Consider the following 22,756-nt stretch of genomic DNA (forward strand, 5'->3'; position numbering starts at 1 on the left):
CAGTGGTTAACGAATCCGACTAGGAACCATGAGGTTGCAGGTATGTTCCCTGGCCTTGCTCAGTGGGTTGACGATCCGGTGTTGCCGTGAGCTGTGGTGTAGATTGCAGACGCTGTTCGGATCCCGCGTTGCTACGGCTCTGGCGTAGGCCGGTGGCTGCAACTCTGATTCGACCCCTAGCCTGGGAACCTCCATATGCCGAGGGAGCGGCCCTAGAAAAGGCAAAAAGACAAACAAAAACAAAAACAAAACAAAAAAACACCTAGTCCTCAGAAGGCTTGACTCCTGATAGGCAGTAAATAAAATGACCACCTCCAGGCTTCTCTTTTGCTAAGGGGAAAAACAGCCATTCTCTTCTCTGCAGTCCCCTTCCATGTCTCATTTTGCAGGGCAAGAGTGACAAAGGCCACCACCTCCAAGAACCCAGGGAGTAACAGAAATAAGTGAAGCCCTGGCAGGAGAGGCTGTGGCAGATGGGAGAGCCTGCACCTTCGTCTACAGGCTTCAGCTGACAGCAGCCACTGGGCCATACACACTGGGGGTTACCAGAGCTCAAGAAAGGTCTGAAATACGGATTTTGATGTCAAATCTACTGACTTATAATTAAAAGCAAGTAACTGAAAATTATTTATTTATTTAGTGTTTTTAGGGCTGCACCTGTGGCATGTGGAAGACCCAGGCTAGGGGTCGAATCAGAGCTATAGCCACCAGCCCATGCCACAGCCACAGCAACTTGGGACCCAAGCCATGTGTGCAACCTACATCGCAGCTCAGGGCAGCGCAGGATCCTTAGTCCACTGAGTGGAGCCAAGGATCGCACCTGCGTCCTCATGGATGCTAGTTGGGCTCATTACCACAATGGGAACTCCCCAAAAAGCATCATAGAGATCGCACAAAACCTACCTTCAGGCTAGACTTTGACCTGGTGCCAACTTGTGCTTTAAGGGCATTCTGCAACAACTTTGCTCCTGGGAGGGAGAAGGATCACTCTGGGCCAGGCGGAAGCACAGTGAGGGGAGCCATCCACCAATTTGGAGGGCCTTAGCTGGAACTGCCAACTTGAGCTAAGGGGGCCAATCATTCTAGCATGATTCCACAAGTGGCAGAATGAGAGGGGAAGTCCAGGGAAGCTGAGGGCTAGTGTGACAGAAGCTGCAGGCAGAAATCTATGTGAGGCCTCCAGCTTCCAGTCCAGAGGGAGTTAAGAATCAAAGGCCAAGACAAAGCCTTCAAACTTTTCATCTGACACAAAGTAAGAAATATACATTATATATGTATATATAAAATGTATATTTTTGAGGGTTTTTTTTTTTTTTTTTTGCTTTTTAGGGCCACACCTTCGGCATATGGAGGTTACCCAGGTGAGGGGTCTAATCAAAGCTACAGCTGCTGGCCTACATCACAGCCATAGCAACACTGGATCTGAGCCGTGTCTGCAACCTACACCATAGCTCATGGCAACACCGGATCCTTAACCTACTGATCAAGGCCAGGAATCGAACCCAAAACCTGATGATTTCTAGTCATATTCATTTCCACTGCACCATGATGGGAACTCCTGTTTGTTTTTTTTTAATTAAAAAGAATTTTTTGGCTGCACAAGTGGCATGCAGAAGTTCCCAAAGTCAGGAGTAGACCTGAGCTACAGCAATGAGTATGCCGAATTCCTAACCGCTAGGCCACCAGGGAACTCCTATAGAAATTTCTTTTAGTGCAAGTTAGGTATGAAATGTGACTATGCAAAACAATCACATGAGCTTCTTTACTGCATTTCTTTCTTCTTCAGACTGGTTAATTTCTATTGATGTATACAATACATCAACTGATCTTTTCTTGTCATTTCCAATCTGCTGTTAAGTCCATCAGGTGAATTTAAAATTTCAATATATTTTCAGTTCCAGAATTTCTATTTGGTACATTTTTTATGGTTTCTATTGCTCTGCTGAGATTTCCTATTTATTTAATCATTACAAGCATATTCCTTATGTGCTTAAGCATTTAAGAGTTACTTAAAAATCCTTGTCTGCTAACTCTAATATCTGGCTCAGTTTGGGGATGGTCTCCATAGATTATAGATTACCTTTTTTCCAAAGCAGAGGTATTGTTTTCCTGTGTCTTTTTTTTTTTTTTTGGTGGCAGGGGGCATGCCCATGACATGTGCAACTTCCTGGGCCAGGGATCAAACCTGTGCCACAGCAGTGACCTGAGCCACAGCACTGACAACACCAGATCCTTAACCTGCTGAGCCAGCAGGGAACTCCGTTTGTCTTCTTATTTTTACTAATTCTGGATAACCCTGGACATTGCAAATGATATGTCCTAGAGACTCAGGATTCTGTTACACTTTTTGAAAAAGTATTTGGTTGTCTTAACATAACATTCTAGTGACCTGGCTGTGCTCCAGCTCCAAGTTCTGTCTTCCCTGCAGTGACTGGCAGCTGTGATCTTTGTCCAGCCCTTTAGCCTCAGCTGGCCTGCTTAGGGTCTGCCCCACACAATCACAGTTCAGGGATCAACCAGAGATTTGGACAGAACTTATTCACAAAACTTGGGGTTCTCCCTTTGTGGCTCGCTCCTTTCCAGGCCTTCCCCTGACTTTCCAGGTGCTGTGTCAGCCTTGAACTCTGTCCTTTGGTGAGTCAAGTTAGTAAAGACTGAGTTTTTCCTGAGTCTCAGCTATGCTGTTTGGTATCAACTGGGGGCTGAGACAGATAAGTCACAGAGCCTAAGAACCCATCCAGTACCTTTGGCATTTTCCAGTGGCCCCTTTTTCCAAGTGTTACCTCTACCTGTTTGGGTCGCTCTCTGGTGCTTTCAGGTAGTTGTTTTTATATTTTGCCCAGCATATACACTTGTTTTCTGCAGGATGACAGGTTTGATAAGGGCAATTCTATCACTACCAGGAGAACTCAGGCCTTGGTGTGCTAATATAAAAATACAGTGTTAGTGGAGTTCCCGTCGTGGCTCAGTGGTTAACGAATCTGACTAGGAACCATGAGGTTTTGGGTTCGGTACCTGGCCTTGCTCAATGGGTTAAGGATCCGGTGTTGCCGTGAGCTGTGGATTGGCTCGGATCTGGTGTTGCTGTGGCTCTGGTGTAGGCCGGTGGCTACAGCTCCGATTTGACCCCTAGCCTGGGAACCTCCATATGCCACAGGAGCGGCCCAAGAAATGGCAAAAAGACAAAAAAAAAAAAAAATACAGTGTTAGGGTTCTCTTGGGGTGCATCAGGTTAAGGATCCAGGGTTGTCACTGCAGCAGTCTAGATTCAGTCTCTGGCCTGGGAACTTCCACATGCCACAGGCGCAGCCAAAAAAAAAAAAAAAAAAATGCAGTGTCAGGTGCCCCTCCCAGAGGATACTGACTCAGAGAGCTTGGGTGAGGCCCAAGACCTACATTGTAGAAAAGCTGCCGATGACGCCACTGTTCACACTCTGAGAAACACTTTTTCACAGCATTCCTGAGTCATTCATTCTCTGTTCAAATACACTGATTCTTCCTTACCTATTATGCATATACCCACTGAAAATCTAACGTAGCAGTATTTATTTAGAAGAGAAAAACAAGAAAAAAAATGCATACTTAACAACCAGTGACACAGTAAAGCTCACAGACCCTTTTGAAGGAGCAGAAGCTCAGGACTAATGCCATGGCTTATAAAACACATCATGGAGCCATGGGAATGGCAGGGAAATTCCAAACACAGGAAACCAAAAGACACTGGGGTTGTCCCCCAGGAGAGGGCATGAAGAGGAGGTCCCCGTCAGAACCCCAGGGTGGTGGAGCTCCAAGAGAGGAGACGAGCACCTCGGGTCAGACTGGCAGGGCTTTAGAAAAGTCTGGAAACCAGAATCCTGGCTCCTCCTTAGTGGACTAAAATTAGTGGACTCATTTTAAGCTCCTCAAGGACAGACCACACTACCTTTTCACCACTACAAGCTCAGCACCAGCGCTCTGCCTGATGGTGGTGGCATTAAATAAATATTTGCTAAATGAATAAAGAAAGACATTTTCTGGGGCAAGAGGTTATCCAGCAAATGATCTGGGTCAAAAGGCGCTAGGCGTCAGAAAGAGCAATGTCTCCTAGGAGAGCAATTATCAGGAAACAAAACCAAAACCAAAAAAACCACTAAATGGTTAGCAACTGAACACAACTGAATCTGAAAGACTTCAAGGACCGGCCTCCCTCGACTTTCCCACCAAAGGGAGGTCTCAGTTCTTGCACTTATTTTAACGGCACCCGTGACAGGCACACTTACTGTATTGGAATTTTCTTGAAATTCAGAATCTGTAGACAGAAGGCTTAAATTCCTCAGACAAAGTGAATGATTTGTATCCTGTAAAAGAAAACAAATTCTAATTGAGTAACCAAAAAAGCAGGATTATTAGAGTAGCTTTTCATGTAATAAAACACTTGACTACAGTGTCCCCAAGGTCTCAAATGTCTAGATGTCTTATGCAGAGAGGTAAAAACCATTCAAAGCAAGGGCCATGGGAATTATTTCAATTTTTACAATCCTGATATTCTTAAGAAGAATCTCTTATATTTCATTCTTTTTTTTTTTAGGGCCACTCCCACGGCACATGGAGGTTCCCAGGCTAGGGGTCTAATCAGAGCCGTAGCCACCAGCCTATGCCAGAGCCACAGCAACTCGGGATCCGAGCCGTGTCTGCAACCTACACCACAGCTCACGGCAATGCCAGATCCTTAACCCACTGAGCAAGGCCAGGGATGGAACCCACAACCTCATGGCTCCTAGTCGGATTCGTTAACAGACTGAGTCACAACGGGAACTCCAAGAATCTCTTCTATTTCTTAAAGATGGTTAATAGAGTTTAAGAATTACCTCACGACTCAGGCTCCAGAATAACAAAAGCTATAATAATAGGAAATCAACAATATTTGTATAATTGGTCTTACTGATAAAACAATTGCACATACCTCATTTACTGTTCTTAATATAAACCTCTTTATTTTTACACTCCCATTTTATTTATTGATTGATTGATTTTGCATTTTAGGGCTGCACCCGTGGCCCATGAAAGCCCCCAGGCTATGGGTCAAATCAGAGCTGTAGCTGCTGGCCTACACCACAGCCACAGCAACGAGGGATCCAAGCCTCTTTTGTGACCTACACCATAGCTCACAGTAATGCTGGCTCCTTAACCCACTGAGAGAAGACAGGGACTGAACCTGCATCCTCACGGATACTAGTCAGATTTGTTTCCGCTGAGCCACAACGGGAACTCCAACATTCCCACTTTAAACCTGAGAAAATGAATGATCAGACTCACAGTGACCTGTCCGAAATCACACTGCTAATGCGCCTATCACAAAACCCAGTGCTTGGATGGCACGTGCATCTTCCTTCCATTACATCATTGTGTCCCCACGGGCATCTCAGGATCCTTACTCAGAGTAGGACAGAGCAGCTACTATTCACACACGACTGCCTGGGCTAACTCGGAACTTGGATTCCCGGAATGCCAGTGCAATTCACCTGGTTTATGTGGGGCCCAGCTTTCCCTCATGGATCAGAAGTTCCCAGCCATGCACACACTCAACACATACTCACTGAGCATCTACTAAGTATCAGCCACTGTCTCAGGCCCAGGGATACAATAATAGGCAAAACAAAGCCCCTGCCACCAGAGAGCTTAAATTCTAGTGTTGGGAGGGCAGGGGAGGCACCAAAAAACTAAATATACAAGATGATGATAAGGGCTACAGAGGGTGAGGGGAGTAGGGAATGCCAGGGGAAGACGGCCCTTTTATTAGATTAGGGAAGGCCTCTTAGATAAGGAGGCATCCGAGCAGACACTGAAGGAAAGAGGGCATGGGCCTTGCACATATGTGAGGGGTGTTCTGAGCAAAGGCTACAAGCAAGTACAAAGGCCCAGAGGCCAAAGTGGGCTTCCCTTATTCAAGGAACCACAAGGTGGGCGGCATGGCTACAGTGAGAGGAAGTACGGAGTTCCTGCTATGGCAAAATGGGATCGGCAGAGCTTTGGGAGCACTGGGACTCGGGTTCAATTCCAGCCTGGCACAGTGGGTTAAGGATCTGGTGTTGCTGCAGGTGCAGCTGCGGCTTAGGTTGCAACTGTGGCTGGGTTCTAATCCCTGGCCCGGGAACTCCATATAAGCGGGGCAGCCAAAAAAGGGAAGAAAAAAAAAAAAGTAGAGAAAGTAATGTAAATGAGGTCAGAGCAGTAACCGGGCCAGAGTGTCAGGGCCTTCTGGACCCTGTAACGATACTCTAAGTGCTACAAGAAGCTACTGAAAGGTTATGAGCACAGGACAGACTGCTCATGATTTGCCTTTTGGTTTAGAAAGATCAGGGTGGAGTAGGAATGGGGAGAAGAGCAGGAAAAGTGCTAAGAAAAACTTTTAGCAGGTTACTGCAATAATCCAGGCAAAAAATGACAGTGGCTTGAATGAAGTAATCACATCAGATTCTAGAAACATTCTCGGAGTTCCCGTCTTGGCGCAGCAGAACTGAATCCGACTAGGAACTATGAGGTTGCGGGTTTGATCCCTGGCCTCGCTCAGTGGGTTAAAGATCTGGCATTGCCTTGAGCTGTGGTGTGGGTCGCAGATGCAGCTGGGATCTGGCATTGCTGTGGCTGTGGTGTAGGCCAGCAGCAACAGCATGGATTAGACCCCTAGCCTAGGAACCTCCATGTGTCTCGGGTGCGGCCCTCAAAAGACAAAAGACAAGTAAATAAATGAATAATTTAAAAAATGGATACATTCTCAAAGTAGAGCTGGTAGACTTTGCTGGTGGGTGTGGGGTATGAGGAACAAAAAGAGGACTCAAGAACGTCTCCAAGATTTTGTGCCACTAGAAAAATAGAAATGCCTAAGGTCTTAATAAGTGCTCTAGGGTCTAGGTGGTTCCTACAATTGGCACAAAAAAAAAAGAAAGAAAGAGAAGAAAAACAGAGGTGCCACCTACTGACACGGGGAAGACTGGGAGAGGAGCATGTCAAGATTGGGAAAAGTAGATGACAGCTGGGTGCGGATGTCAATTGGAGAGCCGAACACACAAGTCTCAAGTTCAGGAAGAAATTCAGGCTAGAAATATCAATTCAGGACTCAAAAGCAATCCTGACGGCACTGAAAGCCTGAGATTAGAGGAGAACCCCTCCCCTGGGAGTGAACACCAATCCAGAGAAGGTGAGGTCTGGGCACCGTGCACTGTTGCACTCCAGTGTGCAGAGGCTGTGGGCAAGAAACTGCCCTTGTATTGTTATAAAAACAAGAAAACTGATCATGACTTCATAAACGCAGCTTAACAAAAACTCTCAAATCTTAATATTTTTATCTGATGTTACAGATGAAGAGACAGAGGCACAAAGAAGCCATTTACCTAAGGTCTTATGAGCAATGAAGGCGCTTGGAGGTGAACTTAAAGAGTGTGAACTCATACTCTTCACAACCAGTGCTGCTTTGCCTCTTACAGTACAGGGGTCGGGAGCCAGGCTCTGGAATGAGAGTGCCTGCCTAAAGGAGACTAATTACAAGTTTAGGATACTTAGGCAAGTTATTTAATTTCTCCTTGCCTCAAGTCTCTTCATTAGTAATATGGGAATAATAACAGGACTGACCCCTTGTGAGCGAGATAATTCATAGAAAAGCACTTAGTACAGTATTTGGCACATAGTAAACATTTAATTACAAGTTTAGGATACTTAGGCGAGTTATTTAATTTCTCCTTGCCTCAAGTTTCTTCATTAGTAATATGGGAATAATAACAGGACTGACCTCTTGTGAGATAATTCATAGAAAAGCACTTAGTACAGTATTTGGCACATAGTAAACATGCAGTAAATATTAGTTATTATTACTAATAAAAACACAGTGGGAGAGTCCTTTTAAAGGGATCACTTTGCTGTTTAAAAATTAGAAACCACAGAATTATAAACTATGTTCTCATCATGGCTCAGTGGTTAACAAACCCGACTAGTATCCCTGAGAATGCGGGTTCAACCCCCAGCCTTGCTCAGTGGGTTAACCATTAGCGTTGCCATGAGCTGTGGTGTAGGTTGCAGACGCAGCTCAGATCTGATGTTGCTGTGGCTGTGGTGTAAGCTGGCGGCTATAACTCCAATTTGACCCCTAGCCTGGGATCCTCCATATGCCCTGGGTGCGGCCCTAAAAAAGACCAAAAAAAAAAAAAACCCAAAAAAACAAAACGCCAAAACTGTATACTTTTAGAATCTCGTTATTCAAAAGGGTGGTGTGTGTGGGGGGGTTAACACGCTTCAGTTCCTTTATCTATGAAACAGTAAAGTAATAACAATTCTACCTTCCAGGTTTAAAAGACATAAGGTAAGTGCCTGATACCATATCAGAAGTAATAACAGTATACTTATCCCAGAATCTCTCCGGAAAGAAGCTGTGGAGGAAAGGGGAATATGGCAGAAGGGCTTGGTAATTAAAGAAGAACAGACAGAAGTTCCCAATGCGGCGCAGTGGAAATGACTCTGACTAGGAACAATGAGGTTGTGGGTTTGATCCCTGGCCTTGCCAGTGTTGCCGTGAGCTGTGTGTAAGTTGCAGATGCGGCTCGGATCTGGCGTGGCTGTGTCTGTGGCTATGGTTGTGGAGTAGGCCCGCAGCTGTAGCTCCAATTCGACCCCTAGTCTTGGAACCTCCATATCCCATGTATGTGGCCCTAAAAAACAAAAAAAAAGAACAGACAAAACTGCCTATAACTCTGCAGAGGCTTGCTCTGTGGTTCAGGGCCTTAAGGCAGGGCTCTCAAACCTTTGGACTGCAGATAATTCAAAAGGGCAAGGGACCCCACTCCCCCCAACTCTGTCTGGTTCTCCAATGATGGATTAAAGGATGTGTGATGCAAAATCACTTAATTCGTGTCTCAAACTCAGATTTAGACCTACCATCTTATAGACACGAATGGGAAAGTAACACCATTTGAGACCACCTGGCTGACCCTTTGGAAACCATTCTGGGACCTCTGATTTTAAGACATCTCCTCCACCATACCTGATGGAAGGGAGGCAGAGACGAATCAGAGGCTGAAGCACAGGCAGCCTGGTGAAATTTCTGGCTTCCGCCACCCCATCACAAAGACATAGCTCTAGACACTGATTTCTTTCCTTTCACTAACAGATTTCGAGAGAAGGCATTTTCACCTTTCATTCTGATATACAACCAACCATTGCTGTTTTGTTGTGCCCAGAGCAAAACGAGAGACAAAACACCGCACACCTCTGATCCATTGTGATTCAGAAGCGCGCTGTATGAGTGTCCTTTGTTATCGTGACCTTTCATGTGACTTTTGAGACTGTACTGGGTGCTGAATGTTTTCTCACAGCCATTACTGGGGCAGAAAAAAGGTCTTTCACCTGCAAGAAAGACAAGCAGTGTTAATTTTACCATGAAATCATTTCACTGGATTAATACATCTACTTTCCCCCAAGAGAGGGAAGTATACATTCTCATGAGTGTTCAATAATAAGGTGGATAAATTACATGTTAACCATCTCAGTCCTACAATTTGATGAAGAGCAAAGCACTGAGAATGGCCTGCTCCTGGGACGTTTAAAGAGATTACTTCTTTTCCCTCAGATTCTTTTTTGAGTATCTCTGCATTGGTTTTCTTTCTTAAGATTGGACTCCTGAGCCCAACCTTTAGATTCTTTTTACCTCTGAAAGAAAACATTACAGGGGAGTTCCCATCGTGGCTCAGTGGTTAACGAATGCGACTAGGAACCATGAGGTTGCGGGTTCGATCCTTGGCCTCGCTCAGTGGGTTAAGGATCCGGCGTTGTGTGAACTGTGGTGTAGGTTGCAGACTCAGCTCGGATCCTGCGTTGCTGTGGCTCTGGCGTAGGCCGGTGGCTACAGTTCTGATTCGACCCCTAGCCTGGGAACCTCCATATGCCGCGAGAGCAGCCCTAGAAATAGCAAAAAGACAAAAAAAAGAAAAAAAGAAAACCTTACAGGTGAAGGCTAAACTGATGAGGCTTGCTCTCTGCACAAAGTTCTATAGGTCTCAATGGAAACACCAATTCTTTAGTGGCTCAATGAAGATTACAAGATAAAAATTAGTCTAAACTCACCAGTATGCGTACGGACATGAGTTTTCAGGTGGTGGCTTGCTGCAAATGCTTTTCCACAGCCATCGTGATCACACCTAAGTGAGTTGTTTAAGCAAAGAAGACAGTGGTTATTAGCCAATAGACCTCTATCTTTAAAATCTCTTGTTAAACTTAAATTAAAAAGACTGTTCAGAACACTAAGGTTAGGTTGATGAAACTGGCTTAACAGATGGGGATGACGACACGGCCCTGGAAAAGTAAGGTGATGAATCTAGGATCAGAGAGAATAGAAGGCCCAGGAAAAGTATTTCTTGTTCTACAGGGAAGGCAGATGTTGAGAGCCCTAATAATAAAAGCCTTTTGAAGGGAAAAAAAAAAAAAAAGAGCATTTCTGTGGCTCAGTGGGGTAAAGACCTGGCACTGTCATTGCTGAGGCCTGCGTTGCTGCTGCAGCATGGTTCATCCCTGGCCTGGGAACTTCCACATGGGTGTGGCTAAAAAAAAACGGAAAAAAAAAAGCCTTTTGATGAATTACACAACAGAATTCTATCAACAATGAGAATACATATGGAAATCTACTGTAAATGGAATATGAGGAATACTGGTAGTGGGTGCAGAGGCTCTCATATAGGCATGTCGCCTGAAAACACAGGACCAGAACAAATCAGTCTGAACATACGGGCTGTAAATGTAATTATCTATAATTTGCAGCATGGAGAGTTTTTCTCTTTTCTTTTTCTTCTTTTGTGTGTGCTTTTTAGGGCCAAACTCACGGCACATGGAAGTTCCCAGGCTAGGGGTCTAATTGGAGCTACAGCTGCCACCCACAGCCACAGCCACAGCAATGCCAGATCTGAGCCATGTCTGTGACCTACACCACAGCTCATGGCAAGTCTGGATTCCCAAGTCTAGGGATTGAACCTGCATCCTCAAGGATACTAATTGGATTTGTTTCCACTTCGCCACAACGGGAATGCCTCTCTTTTACTTTCTTGATAACCAAAACTAGAGGTAATCTTTTCCCTCCTTCGAGCTCCTAAGGCATTTATCTACATGCTCCTTTTATGGCACTTGTCATTTCCAATCTTGTTTTATCTCCATGTGTATACATTTGTTATCGCTTCTCCTAGATTGTAAAGTCTTTGAGGGCAGGGTCCACATAGTTCTTTATGTGCTGTAGTTCTTGCACATAGCAGGCATTCAATAACTATTTATATGAAATGAATGCATTTTCTTATAAGCCAAAACATTTTACTTAAACAGAAAGCTTCTCTAAACCATTTTACTTTTTTTTCTTTTTGCATTTTACTTTTTAATTACATATAATCAGTGTTCAAAGCTCTATTTAACATTCAAGTAAATTAGGCAGCTTTAATCATCACAAAAATGCATGTGATTGAATAGAAATGAGTCCCCTTAACAGCCCTTTGGGGAAAAAAAGTAACCCAAGCTGCACAGCACCTGGAGAGTGACCAACTAGAATCTAAATACCCTTGCTTTTAGAGTTGCCAGGACTCAGGAAGGCATCTGTAATTTTAAAAACACAATTCCAGGAGTTCCCGTCATGGCGCAGTAGTTAACGAATCCGACTAGGAACCATGAGGTTTCGGGTTCAATCCCTGGCCTTCCTCAGTGGGTTAAGGATCCGGCCACGAGCTGTGGTGTAGGTCGCAGATGCAGCTCGGATCACGCGTTGCTGTGGCTCTGGCATAGGCCAGCGGCTACAGCTCTGATTTGACCTCTAGCCTGGGAACCTCCATATGCCACGGGAAGCGGCCCTAGAAAAAGAAAAAAAAATACAAAAACACAATTCCATTTAATTACTGTTTAAGAGTTGACTGTCCCTGAAGACTTTTCAATTTCTCGGTATCCTAGTGAGGAGGTGAGTGATTTGAGCACAGAAAGGGAGTATGTCTAATGTCATGACCATAACTGCAATCTCTCCTGCTAGAATTCAAAGACACTGACTATGGGCAATTTTCAGTAATATATCTATATTATATTTAGGGGGAAATTTTTACGAACTGATCATCTTGTTAAATACATCATGTAATTGTCTCCAAATTATTTTTCAGGAGTTCCTGTTGTGGCTCAGTGGTTAACGAATCCAACTAGGAACCATGAGGTTGCAGGTTCAGTCCCTGGCCTTGCTCAGTGGGTTAAGGATCTGGCGTTGCCATGAGCTGTGGTGTAGGTCGCAGACACGGCTCGGGGTGGCTCTGGCGTAGGCCAGCGGCTACAGCTCCGATCCGACCCCTAGCCTGGGAACCTCCATATGCTGCAGGAGCAGCCCAAGAAATGGCAAAAAAAAGACAAAAAATAAAAATAAAACAAATTATTTTTCAATGCCTACTGAATGCCCGGACCACGCTATACGCTATGAACTGAGGAGATAATACAACTCCTTCCTTCAAGCTTATATTTGTACATGTATGAATTAAATATACATGTGTGTCCGTATACATAAAAATTTAAATCTTTATAAATAGTAAGTTCCTATTGTGGCACAGTGGCCATGAATCCAACTAGCATCCATGAGGACACAGGTTCGATCCCTGGCCTCACTCAGTGGGTTAAGGATCTGGTGTTGCCGTGAGCTGTGGTGTGGGTTGCAGACGCAGCTTGGATCCTGAGTTGCTGTGGCTGTAGGCCAGCAGCTACAGCTCTAATTCAACCCCTAGCCTGGGAACTGCCATACACTGCAGGCGTGGCCCTAAAAAGCAAAAAAAAAGAAAGAGAGAAAGAGAGAAAGAAAGGAAGGAAGGAAGGAAGGAAGGAAGGAAGGAAGGAAGGAAAAAAAAGATGCTCCTTTGTAGCTACACATGAGATGTCACAAGGCAGACATGAACAAGTAATAACATAAAAAACTTGCATCCGTCATCGCCTATCACCTTCCTGCCTCACCTCTTCTTAGCTAGGTATCCTTCCCCATGCTCAGAGTCCTTTTGGCATATCAGTGTCAGATACCGTCTGGTTAATTGTGGTTCTTTTCCACCCGACTATGGTTCTCAAGAGGGGGGGCCTGTGTTTCAGTAGTACTCTAGCACTGATAAAAGTCCCTAGCACATCAAGTGAGTTTCAACAAACACTTCTTGAAAATAAAGGGAAAAAACGAGGCAGAGAGACCATCATCCAGAGCAGGGATGCTCCTGGACTCCACAGCCCTCATCGGCAGCAGCCATTCCCGCCATTCTGGCGAGAGCAGACACCGCCAGAGAAGTAGCCAAGGGAATTTTCTTTCCATTTTGAAAAATCTGAGAGCACATCGAGACACCCAGCTGAAACCTGGTCAGTGACAAAAAAGACTCACCGAAATGGCTTTTCTCCTGTATGGGTTCGAATGTGCTTCCTCAGATCACTGAGTGTCGTGAAGTACTTGCTGCAGCCTTCAGATTCACAGTTAAACGTCTTCCCTGTGTGAAGCCTCTGGTGTGCTTTCAGCCTGGAAGACATCCCCAAGAAATCCCCATTGTCACAATGTGCTACACAGCCTTCCCTCGCCAGCCTAATGTGCTTCAGGATCAAGTGCATGAGAATTCTATGGCCATAATATGTGAGTATCCGAAATTTTGTGCTCAGAGAGAAATTTCAGAGAAGTAAACAGCACCATGGTGTGAATGGGACTCTGGAGCCAGGCTGCCTGGGACTCAAACTCTGGTCTCACCTCCACCTGCAAGGGGGACCTTGAGTCAGTTGCAAAACCCCTCTGTTCTTCTGTTTCCTTCACAGCTGCTGTGAGGATCAACACTCAGAACACTGCCTAGGACGCAGTGAGTGCTTTTTAAGTGTGAGCTATTATTATGTTTGCTGTTTTACAGCCAAGGGTGAAAACTAATATAAGTTTCCCGATACAAATGGTAGAAAAGAGAAATGGCTAAGAAGGGACCACTCTCCATTTCCTGAGGGCAGAAAAAAGTTAATCCTCAAGGGGAGGCAGGAAAGGAGATGAAAGAAATCTTGGTGTCAAGATCCTGAACCAACAGGAGATACTATTCCATACCAAATAGTGAAATCCTCAGGCCAGAGTGTCATTCCAGGAGATACAAACCCAGACCCAAATGTGCTCTAATTTTTTTAACCAACTCAATATATGCTGGTCTTTAAGTAACAAGTTCCTCTAATGAACTGTCAACAGGTGAGAATGGCTGTCCTCTCTAAAGTGCAGGAAGCACCCTCTGCAGTGAGGACAGAGAGAGGGTTGGGGGCTGGTGGTGGTGGTGGGGGGCCCCCGACCTGTACAGCGTGTTGAACGCCTTCTCACAGCCCTGCACGTCACACTCAAATGGCTTCTCCTTCGTGTGCACTCGCACGTGGATCCTGAGGCTGTAGGAGGTGAGGAAGGCCTTGCCGCAGCCCTCCTGATTACAGACAAAGGTGTACTCTCCCCGGTGAGTCTTCTGGTGGGTGCGCAGGTTGCCTGCTGTGCTGTAGGTGCGGGGACAGCCCTCAAAGGTGCACTGGTACCGCTTTACCTGGCAGACAGAGGACACCTTATCAGTAGGACAAAAGGGCTGCCCAGGCCCTAACTCCCCCCAGAGCTTGGCTCTTAGCAGCTGCGGATGAGACAAACAGATTTCTATCATAAACACAGAAAATGGAGTTCCCATCGTGGCGCAGTGGTTAACGAATCCAACTAGGAACCATGAGGTTGCGGGTTCGGTCCCTGCCCTTGCTCAGTGGGTTAACGATCCGGCGTTGCTGTGAGCTGTGGTGTAGGTTGCAGATGCGGCTCGGATCCAGCGTTGCTGTGGCTCTGGCGTAGGCCGGTGGCTACAGCTCCGATTTGACCCCTAGCCTAGGAACCTCCATATGCCACAGGAGTGGCCCAAGAAATTGCAAAAAGACCAAAAAATAAATAAATAAATAAATAAAAATAAACACAGAAAATGACCTCCAAGAATCCTCTGGTGTCCTAGCAGTTAAGGATCTGGCATTGACACTACTATGGCTCAGGTTGCTGCTATGGTGTAGGTTCGATCCCTGGCCCGGGAACTTCTGCATGCCTTGGGCTCAGCCAAAAAAAAAGAAAAAAAGAGAAAACAACCTCCAACAAAAGTGGGGAAATCTTCCTGTTGATCAAATTATATCTGGAAAACAAATAATGAGGGCAACAGGGAGGACATAAGCTTATTAAGTAGGTAAATACTCCAGATAAGTATAAGAATAGGCTTTTCAGGAGTTCTGTCATGGCTTAGCAGTAACAAACCCAACTAGTATCCATGGGGACACAGGTTCAATCCCTGGCCCCACTCAGTGGGTCAAGGATCCGGTGTTGCCATGAGCTGTGACTCGGATCTGGCATTGCTGCAGCTATGGTATAGGCTGGTAGTGATAGCTCTAATTGGACCCCTAGACTGGGAACTTTCATATGCCATGGGTGTGGCCCTTAAAAAAAAAAAAAAAAAGAATAGGCTTTCAGATTCTAGTAAAAATCTGGGCTCTAAAGGTGGGTATATATTATTACAGTTACCTACATTCAAATACAATTTGACTTTTAACACATGATCCAACATCCTGCCCTCTGGCACTATTTCTTGATTGGAATTGACCAATGTTATGAGTCTAAAACATCCTGACATTTATATACTCAGTTTTAGGTATACTAGCTTGGTTATATACTGGCATAGTTTATACCACATATTTTCAGGTCTACAAAATGGAAACAAATGTACCATAAATTTCTTGGAATTTTTGGTAATACGACACTTCTCACACTGCCAGCCTCTTGGTTTCCTTTTACTACCTCACTTCTGGCAAGCGTGCTATGCACAGGTGGAACCACTTGGCAAGGTGGCTTCACTGGACAAAATCATCCTCTTGAACTTCCTGGTGGTCAAACTCTTTCCTCCTTCCCCATTATTTCATGGGCCCTTGGGCCCTTCCCCTTCTGAAAACTTGTCCTTCACTGCACAGTAATTCCTTGGGGCTCGCTTTACATTCTGCCCTGAGCCACTCCTTTTCTTTGACCTCTAAATGTAGCTTTAGCCCCAAACCTCTCTCTCATCTCCTAAACCTTCCCCATCTCTCCACTGGAAACAGCACAGACTTGGCTGGAGAGAAGACTGAATTCTGGCACTTAACTTCAGGTTATTTCTAAAAGGTGAATCTGCATGCCTGCCCCCACTGTCTCACCGTGCTTCTGAGCAGAACAAAATGAGATAAAAGATCTGTGAAAAAACTATCCTTTATCTGAGGCTCTACATACCAGGGTTCCGGTACTGCCTATTCTATAGCTTTAGCAAACATCTTCATCCTTTGAGCCTCACCTTTCTCCCAAGCCTCAGTCCGTATCTCTCATCATGCTACTGCTATTCATTCAACAGTTAATGAACTACTATGTCCCAGGCAACAAGCAAGATACCACAGAGAAAAAAAAATCAAACAAGACCAAAAGCTCTGCTGTTAAGGAGCACCAGGGTTGTGTTTGTTTGTTTGTCTTTCTAGGGCCGCACCCATGGCATATGGAAGTTCCCAGGCTAGGGGTTGAATTAGAGCTACAGCTGCCAGCCCACACCACAGCCACAGCAACTTGGGATCTGAGCCATGTCTGCGACCTACACCACAGCTCATGGCAACACCAGATCCTAACCCACTGAACGAGGCCAGGGATCAAACCCGCATCCTCATGGATATTAGTTGGGTTCATTACCACTGAACCATGATGGGAACTCCAGAGCACGTTCTAAGGAGGCAGATGTGCACAAATTATACACAGGGCTGAGCCCAACAACAGCTACACAGGCACAGTGCTTGGGAAGCACAAAGAAGGGAAACCTAACCCTTTTCAGAAAGTCCAGACTCAGAGAAGGTTCAGAGGCTGAGGTTCTCTCTCTGAACTGGGGGCCTTTGCCTGTTTGTCTATTTTCTAGGGATAAACTGAAAAAGTGCTCCTCAAACTGAACGAGACGGGCATTCACAGAGAGGTGACTGAGTACACTGGTACAGAGTACCACAGACACGCTTGAGTACGCAAGAGACTGGAAGAAGAATCTAGAAAAATGAGTTGAAGCCCCCTTAGCTAAGCAATGCAGTAAAGGAACAGGACACTGGGGAGCCATAAATAGGTTTTAACCGAGATGGCAAGGCAATCAGATCACGGATTTCAAAAAGATCATTCTGGAAGCCTATGGAAGATAGACTGAAAGGGTAAGAGAAAAGAAAAGGGGATGGAGATTAAGGGAAGAGGGAAAACAGTCCATGACAGACATGAAAAGAATCTGAACCAGGGAAGTGATAGTGGACATTACCAGAATGAATTCCAGAGAAATTAAAAGGGGAGGAATGACTGGCTTAATTACAACCAGGTACTGAGGTAGGGCATGGGTGGGGGTTAGGCAAAGTCAAGATCAACTCCCAAGGTTATGGCCTGGATGACTACATTGACTGGTCACAAACCAATTCTGCACTGAACAGGGGTGAGGGAGAGATGATGAGTTGGATTTGAGGTGCTCCCTGGACTTCTGGGTGGAAATGTCTGGTAGACAGACAGTCATACAACTAGAAGCTAAAAACAAAGTCTATGGCAGGAGTCTCTGGCATAGGTGGCTTTCCTGTACACTACAGAAGGCTGGTTTGAGCTTTCTGTGTAAGTTTGGGAAAAATCACTTAAGCCAAGTCTCAATTTCCTATTTATAACACGGAGGAAACAAAATCGATCTTTTTAGGGTTGTCACAAGGATTAGGAATAATCTGTGTAAAGTATTTCAATATAGTAGATGCTCAATAAAATTTTGGCTAAAAGGACAAAGGAGAGGCTTCCGAATGTCGCCAATGTTTAAGTAAGTAACTGGTAGAAGAAGACAAGCTGTTGATGGGTGAGTAGGAGACAGGGCTAGGGAATTAGGAAGAGAAGCAAAGGAGACGGGTATCACAAAAGCCAAAAGAAAAACGGTCTCAAAGAAAAGAGAATAATCAAAATGTTTAATGTCAGAGAAAACAAGGAAGACAGGACTGGGGAAACGACTGGATCCCGCAGCTATGAATTCACTAGGGTCTCAGCAAGACTAGTTTTAATGGACTGATGGGGTCAGAAGTCTGGAATAGATGAATAAATGAAAGGCAGGGATAAAGACTGGAGAGGGAGAGCAGAACAAGTGGACCTCTGAGCTGATGAACCGTTGTTTTCTTGTTTAAAGTAGGATAGGTCTTGAGCACATTTGGAAGGAGAAAGTCCTAGAAGAAAGAAGATGAGGATCTGGGAGGAACATAAAGAAGACAGAGATATTTAAAAGCAAGCATGGGTGTAGGGAAAAGCCTCAGATAGGGAGGACATTCTAGCTGGTTCTGAGGCGAGGATGGGTGTGACTCAAGGGCAGACAAGGTTTCTCTGAAGGGCCAAATAAATAGTACACATTTTAGGGCTTGTGGGCCATGCAGTCTCCGGCTACTCAACTCCACTGCTGTATGTGAAAGGAACTGCAGACGATACAGAAATGGACAAACAAGGCTGTGCTCCAAAAAAATTTATTTATGGACCATGAAATCTGAATTTCATATATCAGGAAATAGTGTTCTTTTGATTTTTAAAATGATTTCAAATGTAAAAACCACTCTACAGAAATAGACATCTATACGGATTTGGCCTGTGAACCAGAGTTAGCCAAATCCCTAGAACCTGTGGGGGTGGGGAAGGGAGGGGCTGACTTCTTCATCTGCCCAATCCCCAATATGAACTTGCACTTGTCTTTAGGTTCCTTAGGCAAATGCTCCCTCCTTCATCCCCTTCCCTTCTCCACGCCACACAGGAGGTGCTCCGTGAACAGTTCATCTGCTGAACTGAACTACTGACCAGGCATTCTCAAGGCTCAGTGCAGAGGAAGCCAATCATTGCCAGATTTATTCTAAAACAGTGTTTTACACATGTCATCTCTCTGCCCGATTCCCTAGCCTCGTAAAGTCCTTCCTGGGTCTTTTTTTTTTTTTTTTTGGTCTTTTTAGCTATTTCTTGGGCCGCTCCCGCGGCATATGGAGGTTCCCAGGCTGGGGGTTGAATCGGAGCTATAGCCACCGGCCTACGCCAGAGCCACAGCAATGCAGGATCCGAGCCACATCTGCAACCTACACCACAGCTCACGGCAACGCCGGATCCTTAACCCACTGGGCGAGGCCAGGGATCCAACCTGCAACCTCATGGTTCCTAGTCGGATTCGTTAACCACTCTGCCACGACGGGAACTCCCTGGGTCATCTTCTGTCTCCACTCCAACAGCAGGCTCTGTGGAGGCCTACAGGTTGGTACCCCCTTCCCTATAACTGCAACAGTGAATTCCCACTCGCCTGCCTTTGCCTTCTCCTTTCTCTCTCCTGGAAAGGCTTGATTCCTTTCTTCTCTGCTTTTCTGAGTCTCTCTCCTCCTTTCACGCAAGCCTCACCACCTTTAAGGCCCTCCACTATCAATCCATATCTATGTGATAGTGCCCTTCCCTGAATTCCAATAATATTTAACTTTACCACTCACTCGTCACTTTGCCTACATAATTAATTATCCTCTCATGCATATGTCCCGATTTCTCATCAAGACTGAAAACCTCAGAGATTCCCATCGTGGCTCAGCCGTAATGAACCCAACTAGTACCCTTGATGACTGGGGTTTGATCCCTGGCCTTGCTCACTGGGTTAAAGATCCGGTGTTGCTGTGAGCTGTGGTGTAGGTCACAGATACGGCTCAGATCCCAGGTTGCTGTGGCTGTAGTATAGGCTGGCAGCTGCAGCTCTGTTTTGACCCCCAGCCTGGGAACTTCCATATGTCGCAGGTGTGGCCCTAAAAAGACAACAACAACAACAAGACTGAAAATCTCTTTGGTGCTGTGAGACAGAGATTTCAAAATGACCACTGACCAAGAAGGAGAACCAAGACTGTGAATGCTGAAATAAGTCTGCACATGTCCCAATCATAGAGCTTAGGACAACGGTGAATGATAAGAGCAGAAGTAAGATGCTACAACAGTTGATAACTTTGAAAGTAACACACGCAATTAACTACCTATCCCTGTTTCTCCACCAGCCAATGCCTGGTCCTATCCAGGTTTTCTTACTTGGCTAATTCAAGCTTCCATTAAATGTTCCTTCCTCAAGGACCTCTCCCCTGACCAATCCCTACCCCCTCTGGAGCCAAACTAGAATAGGTATCCTTATTGTGGGTTCTCACAGCATCCTGTATTTTTTAAAGCACAAAATACCCATAAGATTAAATAATTACATAACTAAACAATATACATAATTATCTATTTAGTTTCTAGGCACAATAGTAGCTGGAAAACAGGAAGTGCTAAACAGGTATTTGTGGAATAAGTGAATGGCTACCCTCCAGCTCGACTGTAAGCTCCATGAGAGCAGGGACCATGTCTGTCTCGTTCACTGCCACAGCCTCAGGGACTGGGCCTATGGAGAAGTGACTCGTACCTGCTGAGTGAGAGAATAGATGACTAAACAAACAAACAAAACAAAACCAGCAAGACTTGGTGTTGGGGAAAGTAGCAGCAAGGACTATGAGTGACAAAAAAGAGAGTTTCAAGGAGGATGGGCAACCAGGTCAAACGCAGTAGAGGCGACTGATGAAGCATTTCTTGGATTCAGCCAACTCACAAGGGCAGAAGTGCCCCAGCAAGACTGGCTTCATTGTAGGAGCAGGAGCAGAACCAGGAAGTAGGGAGAAAGTGAGGAGCTGGAGACAATGCACGCAACAGCTGAGAAGAGAGGAGAAAGGTGGCAGAGGACGCAGACTGGGGAAGGTATTTGTGTTTAACAGTGGGACAGATGACTGCCAAAGCACATGCTCCCCGATAATACGCTGACTAAACAAGTAATTTCATCCCATCTGGAGGGAGGCAGTAAGTGAAAGGCCCTGGACTATGTCTTTCAGAATCGTTTTTAAACAGCACCAAATTTCACAAAAAGGGAAAGCTAAACCTCCTCAAACTGGATCAGAGCAGGAAGTTGCAAAAAACAGGTTACACAGAGGAGGTATTACAAGATTTGGTACATTTAAATACAATCGAGGTTTATCCTGCATGCACCCACTCAAAACAATTATATTCCAGGGACTGTACTGTCCCCAGGTGCTAGGAATGCAGAAAAAAAGGGCCCCTGCTTTCAACAAGCTCAAAGTCAAGAGGGGAATCAAACAGACAGAACAATACGGTACAAGAAGTTGTCCCGATAATGGATGTTAAGAATATAGAGAAATATAGAGAAAATTTTAAAAGAAAAACTTGGACTAAGAAAAACTCGGGGATGACCAAGAAAAGCTTCCTGAAAGAGGTGATGCCCAAGCTGAATTTAAAAACCTTGAGGGAGAGGTGGCACATAATTAAATGGCCTAACAAAATTAACTAGAGTATCTACAGGATGAACATAATGTCACCAAAGATTCCAATGGACTGAAAAAACTTTCATTGAAAAAGATACACGCACCCCTATGTTCACAGCAGCACTATTCACAATAGCCAACACATGGAAACAACCTAAATGTCCACTGACAGATGAATGGATTGAGAAGATGTGGTACATGGAGTTCCCATCACGGCATAGCAGAAACGAATCCGACTAGGAACCATGAGGTTTCGGGTTCGATCCCTGGCCTCACTCAGTGGGTTAAGGATCCGGCATTGCCGTGAGCTGTGGTGTAGGTCGCAGACGTGGCTCAGATCCCGAATTGCTGTGGCTGTGGTGTAGGCCAGCAGCTGGATCCAACTGGATCCCTAGCCTGGGAATTTCCATATGCCACGGGTGCCGCCCTAAAGGACAAAAAAAAAAAAAAAAAAGATGTGGTACATATACACAGTGGAATACCAGCCATAAAAAAGAACAAAATAATGCCATTTGCAGCAACATGGATGGAACTAGAGACTCTCACACTAAGTGAAGAAGTCAGAAAGAGAAAGACAAATACCATATTATATAACTTATATCTGGACTTTAATATATGGCACAAATGAACCTATCTACAGAACAGAAACAAACTCATGGACATAGAGAACAGACTTGTGGTTGCCAAGGGGAAGGGGGGTATGGGAGGGACTGGAAGTTTGGGATTAGTAGATGCAAACTATTGCATTTGGAGTGGAAAAGCAATGAGGTCCTGCTGTATAGCACAGGGAATTATATCTGATCACTTGTGATGGAACATGATGGAGCATAATGTGAGAAAAAGAATGTATATGTATATATAACTGGGTCACTTTGCTGTGCAGCAGAAATTGAACATTATAAAATATCAACTATTATATATATATATTTTTTGTTTGTTTGTTTGTTTGTTTTGTTTTGTTGGGTTTTTTTAGGGCTGCACCCGTGGCATATGGAGGTTCCCAGGCTAGGGATCAAATTGCCCCTGCCTACGCCACAACAGCAGCAACGCCAGATCTGAGCCACATCTACGACCCTACACCACAGATCACGGTAACACTGGATCCATAACCCACTGAGTGAGACCAGGGATCAAACCTGCAACCTCATGGTTCCTAGTCAGATTCGCTAACCACTGAGCCATGACGGGAACTCCATAATTCTTTTTTTTAAAATTCCATTAGAAAACATGTTTCTCCAAAAGAGTTTAAGAACCGCGTCACTTTAATTTTCCCGTGTGGCCTTAACAGCTGTCGATTTCTCTCTCTCTCTCTTTCTTTTTTTTTTTGCCTTTTCTGGGGCCACTTCCCAAGGCATATGGAGATTCCCAGGCTAGGAGTCTA

The 22,756-nt window shown here is 45.0% G+C and overlaps 1 protein-coding gene across 3 annotated transcripts in view; it reads right to left on the reverse strand.

Annotated features, from left to right (window-relative positions):
• The window catches only part of MTF1 (metal regulatory transcription factor 1), a 49,127-nt gene that overhangs the window by 14,066 nt on the left and 12,305 nt on the right, over positions 1 to 22,756 (reverse strand). For all 3 annotated transcript variants that reach the window (XM_047793406.1, XM_047793408.1, XM_047793407.1), the window contains exons 3-7: positions 14,302 to 14,540; positions 13,379 to 13,510; positions 10,090 to 10,163; positions 9,236 to 9,372; positions 4,260 to 4,337 (exon numbers count right to left, since the gene is read on the reverse strand). In XM_047793406.1, coding sequence (XP_047649362.1) covers positions 4,260 to 4,337; positions 9,236 to 9,372; positions 10,090 to 10,163; positions 13,379 to 13,510; positions 14,302 to 14,540 — 660 coding nt within the window. The remainder of the gene's footprint in view (positions 1 to 4,259; positions 4,338 to 9,235; positions 9,373 to 10,089; positions 10,164 to 13,378; positions 13,511 to 14,301; positions 14,541 to 22,756) is intronic.

Source organism: Phacochoerus africanus, chromosome 8 (assembly GCF_016906955.1).
Source record: "Phacochoerus africanus isolate WHEZ1 chromosome 8, ROS_Pafr_v1, whole genome shotgun sequence".
NCBI lineage: Eukaryota > Metazoa > Chordata > Mammalia > Artiodactyla > Suidae > Phacochoerus > Phacochoerus africanus.